The sequence below is a fragment of the Sinocyclocheilus rhinocerous genome, unplaced genomic scaffold, assembly GCF_001515625.1.
Source record: "Sinocyclocheilus rhinocerous isolate Xijiao unplaced genomic scaffold, SAMN03320098_v1.1 scaffold334, whole genome shotgun sequence".
NCBI lineage: Eukaryota > Metazoa > Chordata > Actinopteri > Cypriniformes > Cyprinidae > Sinocyclocheilus > Sinocyclocheilus rhinocerous.
The window spans coordinates 112,162-121,588 of record NW_015658500.1 but is presented as its reverse complement, the minus strand read 5'-3'; the positions used below and the strand labels follow the sequence as shown (position 1 = coordinate 121,588).

Sequence of the window (9,427 nt, the reverse complement as noted above, 5' to 3'; positions counted from 1 at the left end):
GAAGGGAACTCTTTCAAACTGACTTCCAGTAAACCCTCCTCTTACTGCAACGGTTTCTCTCACAACAGGGAGCTGTTTCTTCAGACACACCAGAAAAAAAAAATCATATGCAACTCATTTACGGGCACTAATCCAGCAGCTGCAGTATAGGACAAATATATATAGACACACGCTGATACATTAAACGTGCTGTGCCTAAAAACAATCCCACTTTGCATGTTTATTTAGCACTTTTAAGTGGACACTCTGTGATATATGACATCCATTTTTACCGCCATCAAACAACAATACATCAGCCCATGGACCATAACAGAGTTTGAACTCTCCAAACAATCTCCTCATATGTCAAGAATCCCTTTACTAACCTCAAAGGTTATGTTAACTCAAACTGAGAAGTAATTCAAACATACGGAATGCACAAGAAATCATGATGGGAGTTTTCTCGCCACACACAGATCTCTCTGCTGCACCACAAGTCATGCCCTACAGCCAGAGCAGTCTGGCACGGGATGGATGACAAATGCACTCATTTGAATATAATGTAAGAATCGGGTGCCATCTGGCACACCCCAGCCCTGACCTGCCCCCACCCTCCTGCCTCTTACTGGAAACCCTGACAGCTGCTCGACTCACTTTCACAACCTCTCCTGACACCTCCCGCAGGGTTTTATTAGAGTCGGCCTGGCAGAGCTCAGCTGCTGGAAACACAGCCAGTAAAGGCCAGGAAACCTCCGCTGCTGACCATATGACATCACTGCAGCGGGGTGGACAGGCCTTTCAGGTCTGAGTGCAGCGAGTGTAAATAAGATTATGTTACTCACGGCACTGAGCATGCGAGCGTGACACTCAAGTATCAAGTGGAATTAGGAGCCATGCTGACATACCAGTTGTGATGTTATTTTTGATTTGCAATTAACAGCCATTAATGGGATGTGGATATTTTAGTGGCTACATATAACACTAGGGAGCAATAAGTCATGCAGTCACTCAGAAAACATGCATGTTGTGACTAAATGACATTGCTGCACATCTGGAGGCGGATGTACTGTTATCAAAGTCAAACAGTTTCTAGTTACACATGAGTTAGAAGCATGATATGCCATCAAGATGTCTAAGATCTGTCCCTGTCTTGTGTGTATTAATTGCATTGTGTTCTAATATGCTATGTATTTTGTTCAAATTATTTTCTAATGTTAAACAATAAACTTGTTTAATTGTGTTATTTTAAACAGTAAACTTCTTTCAATTTAAACAGTAAACTTGTTGATAGATATATTTATATATACAGATATAGACACAGACACACACACACACGGAATAATTTCATTTTTATATGAAAATGGTTGCCATCATTTTTTAAAATGTAACAATATTTCATAATATTACTATTTTCACTGTAAAATGCAGCCTTGGTGAGCATTAAAAAAAAGTATCCCAAAAGTCACACTTAAACGTCATTAGATACAAAATATCACAATATGGCATCTGCAAACAAATGATGCAAGAGCTTTTCTCAGAACTATGTTAGTTTCCTGAAGGTCCTCAAGTTTACACAGAGGCGTAAAGAAACCATATTTGTAGTTCATCACATTAACTTGAAAAATATTTTCCACATAATTTGATGACTAAAAGATGTGCTTGTGCTAATAAATGGCACCTTATATTTAACGCAGTGCTATTTTGTGTGTGGATTATGTGCCCAAATACTTTCTGGTCACTGTATGATAAGTATAATATGATAAGCAAAGAAAATTTAATATACTACTACATAATGCAGTTCAGACACGTTAAAAATCACAAACTAATGTTTTGTCCTCAATAACTGTTGATAGGGCTAAGCCTCCACAAATGTTACACGTGAGCGCCCACAAGTGGACAAAGTTAATAACTTTAGTCAACTTATTAAATAAAGGCATACTGTGTTTTTTCCCTGGCCACCTCTAAGTTTTGGCCAGGCTACAGCACCAGGATCAATATTACATCTCAAACTGTACACTGGAATTGGTTTCATTCAGTAGGTTTCAACAACTTCGAACAGTTTTGTACTTTTGAGAGGATTACTGTAAACTGATCGATGTCTGCGAGTTCCATTATTCACGTCTGTAAATTTAAGGCCGCTTACATCAATGATTATCGAATACAGTAAACCAAAGTTCAGTAAAGTCCTGTGAATTGATGCACTGTTACCGTTAACGTTACATTACAGTGCAAAGGAGAAGAAGACATGAGCTCCAAAACACTAACGATTCCAGCTCGTTTACTCTGTTATTGCTTCCACAAACCTCGTCGTGTTTTTCACGTGGATCCGGCGCGACTGTACTATGGGTCCCCGCAGGTGGTGACGGGATCAGCCGTTCGCACCGTGGACCTCCGCAGCGATACCGTCACCAAACCCGGAGCAGCCATGCGCAGAGCCATGGCAGAGGCAGAGGTCGGAGACGATGTGTTCGGAGAAGACCCTACGGTTAATGGTTAGAGATTGACACACAGTCAGTTGCGTGCTTCTGTTAGGTCAGACTCTTATTCTGATAAGTTTAAAGGTTCCAGGTGTGCTTAATTATGATTCCATCTGTTAAAACCATAAAAACAGATGTGGTAAATAGAACATTGCTCCCCTTTGGTAATGACCATGAGAGGGCGCTCCGCTCGCATCCGTTAAGCCAGTTAAAGACTAAAATATAAGATACTTTTGATTGATTGATTTTATTTTTCGTCAATAAATAATTACCATACTTCATTTTTTTTTTTCATAATTCTGATCACTGTACTATTAAATATATTTTAAAAAGTGAGAATGCACGTTCAGACTTTTCACTAGTAGTGTTTATATGTGCCACGCGTAATGGTTTAAGTATAATGATATTTTTTCCCCCATTCTTTCTGTAGAACTACAGAAAATAGCTGCTGATATGTTTGGCATGGAAGCGGCTTTGTATGTCCCCACTGGAACGATGAGTAACCTGATTGCAGGTGAGATTGCAGGATGGTGCCCAGGGCTATTAATAAAACTGGTTTACAGTTGTCACTTGGTAAAAGCTTTGAGGTAAAATTGACACATATAATGCTGTTTTCCAGTGTCACCGTGGTCTCTGTCACTGCTTGAGAGCTGCTTCTGGATATTAAAATCTGATATTTCAAAAATGATATTGATTTGCGCTTTAGCTCACAGAAATAGCTCACTATTCTTGGAATTTTGTTCTTGTTAGTGACCAGATGCAGTAACGTATAGCAGAGCTGTTCTTCCCAACACATATGTTGCCCTCATGTTTCTTTTCTCTTTCTCTGTCTCAGTTATGGTGCACTGCAGAGAGAGGGGTGATGAGATGATAGTAGGTGATCTCTCTCATATTCACGTTTACGAACAGGGAGGAAGTGCACAGGTATGAACAAATGGGGGATGTATTTGTCTCTTATAGGCTTATTTGTTCTTTGTCTCTCATGTTATTCAATTTATTATTCCTGTAATCCCTTATCAATTTAATTTTTAATTAAATAATGCATGACAACTACATGATTTATGTAGCACATAAAGAAGTCTGCCAATTTATCCCAAAATATTAAAATGTAATTTCCACCACAGAATGCTATTAAACACAATGATAATGTGGAGATGTGGTGGAAATGATCATGATGTTTTAGAAAAATTCATTTGTTTTGAGATGCATGTGAACTTCCATTCCAAAGGTTAGGGTCAGTGAGATTTTTATTATGTTTTTGATTTATACTTTAAAATGTAATTTATTCCTGTGATGGTAAAGCTGAATTTGCAGTGTCAGAAAACATTTTAATATCCTGATTTGGTGTTCAAGAAAAAAAGTTATTATTATCAACCGTTGTGCTGCTGTGGAAACTGTGATATACTTTTGTGAAATATTTCTATTTGAAATAGAAATATGTTGTAACAATGTAAAAGTCTCTACTGTCCTTTTTGATCAATTCAATGAGCCCTTGCTAAATAGAAGTATTAATTTCTTCCTAAATAAAAAGGGGTTAAGTGAGTTTCTTTTTCGAAAAAGTCCAGATGTTGAAGAAACACCCATATACAACATTATCTGTAGGCTGAAATAAAATGTGCTTATGTTTGTTCATAGCTTGCAGGCGTCCATTCTGCAACAGTCACTACCCTCGGCGATGGCACCTTTGACCTAGACCAGCTGATCTCCAAGATCCGTCACGGTTACCCTGACCCACACTACCCACGCTCCCGCCTGGTTTGTGTGGAAAACACACACAATATTCAGGGAGGGCGCGTCCTCCCACTCTCCTTCCTGCAGGAGGTTAGATATTGGTTAAACATTAGCTCATTAAACGTGTGTATGTGAGAGAATGAGAATATGTTAAGGCAGCCAGACACCTGGGGCTAAACTCTGAACAACAGGACACAATCCCTCCATTTACACCCCCTGGTGATGTTCATTTAGTAAATGAGTGATTAAACAAAGACTGATTTACTCAGCACTCCAGCACAAATAGGTTTCATGCATTGCCTCAGATTTGACAAATGAAGCACATCCACATTGCTACACTTTTATGTTTAAAGTTTAAAAAATGTAGAAGCCTTGGATGCATAAACGTAGAAGCTGTGCATAACTGTATTTTTTTTTTTTTCCTCGCTCAAAGCTTCGCTCTGTGGCTGATAATTTTGGTTTGACTGTGCATATGGATGGAGCGAGGGTTATGAATGCAGCTGTGGCTCTGGGCGTCCAACCTTCTGCTATACTGCAGCACTGCCACTCTGTCAGTGTGTGTCTGTCCAAGGTAAGCACTCACTTTCTCTTAGGGTCCACTTTATAATACAATAACTGTTATTTTTGTATAGCTATTTTATATATGAAGCTCAGATTGCTTCATATATGTAGATGCTACATATTACATTCAGTACAATTCAGAATGTTTGATATGAATTTAATCAAATAATAATAGGACAGATTAAATTTAGTACAACTAAGTATTTAAAATAGAATAAAAGTTTTCAAAAGTTTGGGGTCAGTATTTTTTAAAGAAATGTATTCAACACGGAGGCATTAAACTGACAAAGTAAAGTTACAAAAACTTTTACATAGTTACAAAAAAATTCAATTTAAAATAAAAGCTGTTCTTCTGAACTTTCTACATGAGAATCCTGAAAAAAAATATTAAAGGGGTCATATGATGCGATTTCAATTTTTCCTTTCTCTTTGGAGTGTTACAAGCTCTTGGTGCATAAAGAAGATCTGTAAAGTTGTGGCCAATCACAGCACACCTTGCTTTTCAGACCGATGAGCTTTGTAAAAATCGACGCGTTTCAAAAAGGCGGGGCATAGTGGAGAAACAATAATGTACAGTATGTGGAAAATGTGTTTTTTTTACTTTAAACCGCATAAACACATTTCAATACACCAAATACACTAATTAATGTTCTTTTTAGCAACATCATATGACCCCTTTAAGCACCAAATCAGCATGTTAGAATGATTTCTGAAAGATCATGTAACACTGAAGACTGGAGTAATGGCTGCTAAAAATTCAGCTTAGCCATCACAGGAATAAATTACTTTTAAAAATATATTAGAATAGAAAACAGTTATATTAAGTATTACTACCCTTTGAGTCTTCTTTCAAAAACATAAAATCTTACTGACCCCAAACTTCTGAAGAAAAATGTGTGCGTATATATTTATTTTGATAAATTTTTGGGAATGGCTAGTCTTTCTTTCAGCACAATGTAGGTTGTTTTATTGTAGCTGCCAGCGGGCAAATAAAATCTTTATGTGAGAGAAAGGAGAACATAATTTGAAAATTGAAACTGTATAGTAAATGCAGCAACAAATTCACCTTGAACACAGTAGTGAGATTTTCATAATAGGAAAAATGTACTTATTATAAACTAGCAGTAGTTTTCATGCTCTAGAAAGTAATTTTCCAGGAAAGTTATTTCAGTCATTTTTAACAAAACAACCCCGGGCAGTGAGAAACAGAATCTGCAGTTTTCCACCAAAAAGCAGGAGCAATCAGTTTAAGTGAGAGGCATTGAAAATGACCTTGTTAAAGTCAGTGCTCGTATGCTTTATAACCTGCACCCTGAAGGTGTCTCACACATCCAGATAATCAAGTCTTATTTTAGTCATATCATCAAAGTGTGATGGTACTTTCCTCTGATAACACACCTGTAATCATATTGTATCATCTAGGATTTGAAATGTCCTCCTCATTACTCCCCACAGAATGAACTCAACATCACAACTCAGATCATCACATACACACAAAGTCGATTGAAGAGACCCTGAAGTAAAACCTAATCACTCTCAACTCTCAGAAAAATCCTTGGAGATGTCAAGAAGCGTATTTGCATTTTAATTAAGAACTTGTTTGCATCTAGCTGGAAATAGGCTACTCTCCGTCGCTGATTTTTCCTCTTTTTTCGCTGAAAGACATTAAATGTAATTGAGGCTTATAGACAAAGACCACTGATATGAATATCAAATCACTTCTGCCTGTCCTGACTACAGACGTTCAAGGAAAAAGCCACCATCTATAATCCAGGTGTCCTTTATAAACGTGTGCTTGCTCATATGCTCGTATACTATAACAGCTGTTTGATTATACTTGATGCATTTATACTTCAGTGATTATAGTTGAATGATTTATAGGTTGTCGTTTATGCTGTGTAGTGTACATCATACTTTATACATAAATGCAAATAGGACTGTAAGACATATCAGGGGTGTTCACAGAGGACAGGTTTTATTTTACATGGAGTAGGTTGCTATATAGGAGCCAACATGTTAAGATCACATGACCAACCAAATGTTACTTATTTGAAAAAAATGCCCGTTTTTAAAGTTCAGACAGAGGGTGGAAAATGATCATGAAAAACTAAATAGACTGTTTTGGCAAGAAAACAACTTATTAAAATATAAAAATAATTAAACTGAAAATACTAAAATTACTCAAACTGAAAAAAAAAGGAATTAAACTAAATAGAAATATAAAGAAAATAATGAGTGGCAAAAGCACATAACACAATTACTAAAACTTAAACTAAAATTAGTTGAAAATAAAAATAAAAGCCATTTCAAAATAATAATAAATATTGTAATAGTATATAAAAGATACTAAAATAACACTGGTTCAGGGAATAAAATAACATTTTAAAATTATGTAATGAACCTTTTAGGAGAATTAAAGAATTTGTTTTTTAACACAAAAAGATGTTCTATACAATAATTATATCTGAACTGTACCGTACTGACTGTTTTGTTTTCTCTAAGTGAAGAGCTGGAAATCTGATCTGATTTGCTCTTTGGCAGGGACTCGGGGCACCTGTGGGCACCATGCTAGGTGGCTCAAAAGATTTCATACAGAGAGCAGTACGTGCCCGCAAGGCACTTGGCGGTGGAATGCGCCAATCGGGTGTCTTGGCAGCAGCTGGTAAGATTGCCCTGTCAGACATGATTGGCAGAGTGAAGGAGGACCACAGGAACGCCAAAAGCTTTGCTCAAGGTGACAGAACCCCATAGATTTCCTTCAACCCTCCGCACGACACTGCACAAGCACTGCAGGCTTATTGCATTAGTTAGCCTGTGCTTGATGAAGACCTTTTCTTAGACCGTTATGATTATAAAAGAATTAAAGGAATATATTAAGCTTATAAAATACTCTTCTATGCAGTAGCTGGAATTAGTTAACACCACCGTTTTGTTAATCATCTACAGTAGTTATGCTCTTTCATAAACCTGTATGACTGAATGTAGTCCCCATGCAGTCACTATTTTTATCCCTTAAAACTCATCTTTGATAAAGAAAACGATGCATTTAAAAAAAAATTTCTCATGAAATAATTTCTAAATGCCTTAAAGGGGTCCTATTATGCTTTTTCACCTTTTCAACTTTAGTTAGTCTGTAATGTTGCTGTTTGAGCATAAAAAAGATCTGCGAAGTTACAAAGCTCAAAGCCCAGTTCAAAAGGAGATATTTTATTTAACAGAAATCACTTTTCACAAACTACAACGACCGACTCGTTTGGACTACAACGCATATTTTCTGGGATTTGTGATATCACAAATATCGACGAATGGGACGAGACTTGGTTGAGCTGCACTAGAGAAGGCAACGAGTGTTATCACTATGTCGGAGACACGCTAGCTTTCCCAAGGCAGACGAACTTAGAGTGGTCACAATCATCCAGGTTTAAATCGCGCTCAAATTGATTTGATTTTGACGCAATATTTACACTGAAGCTCGCAGGTGGCTATGGTAAGGGGCATGACATTCCCCGAGCAGGCGCAGAGTGCTGCCAATCACAACACACACTGGCCCAGCTAACCAATCACAGCACACACTGGCCCATCTAACCAATCACAGCACATTTCGTATTTCAGAAGGCGGGCCTTCATTTGATACAGGAATTATTCGAGCCGTTCATGCCAGACTGGGGAGAGAGGTGTTGTAATAATGTAAAATATGTGAAAAATAATGTGTTTTTCGAACAACCTAGTATGAGAGCCTGTTCTAGTACACCCCTAAAACAAAATCAAGACTTTGTAAAAGAGCATAATAGGACCCCTTTAAAATTACTTCAATGTAGCTCTACATCCTTACCTCATACAGTCTATGTTTAGTATACATGCAACCATGAATATGCAAATTAGTCCTCACCTCCACTCAGTCACAACAGCTCGTACTACCTGCTCCATCATGACAGAGAAAGCAGATTTCTGTTAATCTGGTTTAAAGGGCTATTAGTTTAGGACTAGGCTTAATCTCTGTCCGGGAAACCGCCCCTTAAAGGGTCATGAAACCCCCCGTTTCAGCACTGGTTAGTTCTCACCACAGTTTTAAAAAAATGCTAAAAAAGTGGGCGTGGTGCGCAGCGGAGCGGAGGGGGAAGAGGGGAGACAGGCATCTGCAATGCTGTGTTGGCCTCAGATTTCATCATTAGCTACATGCGCCCATTAACATCAGCAAGATAACTTTTAGCTCCAGCAGCCACTTTCACACCATTGTGAAACCCTCTTTTCTTCGGAGGGAAAAGCAAATGCCAAGAACACGCAGTCTCATGAATAATTTAATAGACACCGACGCGTCATCGATGTACTATAGTCCATTGCCACATCACAAATTGTGACGTCAACACAATGTAGATTTTAAACCCGGAAAATAGAGCAAAAAAGCTTAAAATTAACCAGTGTTCTCCAGCAGTTAAAATTATCGGATTCTAACATTGTCTTCTATGATGTGCAACACAAACACCTCTGCTAAAATCTCAGAAAAAGTAGTCTGAGGTTTCATGACCCTTTAAGCCCCGTTCACACTAGCAGCGACTTTTGTCTGCATGTCGCCAGGGGCTGGCGATGAGGTTGCTAGTGGGCGTTCTCAATACTGGTTGCCTTGACAGCGAATCAGGTTTCTTGCCGCTAAGTACAAACATTTTGGAGGCAAAAGACTA

The 9,427-nt window shown here is 37.9% G+C and overlaps 1 protein-coding gene across 1 annotated transcript in view; it reads left to right on the top strand.

Moving 5' to 3' along the window:
- The first annotated feature begins 2,093 nt into the window (after positions 1–2,093).
- The window catches only part of LOC107722240 (probable low-specificity L-threonine aldolase 2), a 10,689-nt gene continuing 3,355 nt past the window's right edge, over positions 2,094–9,427 (top strand). The window contains exons 1-6 of the mRNA XM_016530524.1: positions 2,094–2,471; positions 2,887–2,970; positions 3,292–3,380; positions 4,092–4,277; positions 4,621–4,758; positions 7,290–7,482. Of these exons, the coding sequence (XP_016386010.1) occupies positions 2,225–2,471; positions 2,887–2,970; positions 3,292–3,380; positions 4,092–4,277; positions 4,621–4,758; positions 7,290–7,482 (937 nt within the window). The 5' untranslated portion in view covers positions 2,094–2,224. The remainder of the gene's footprint in view (positions 2,472–2,886; positions 2,971–3,291; positions 3,381–4,091; positions 4,278–4,620; positions 4,759–7,289; positions 7,483–9,427) is intronic.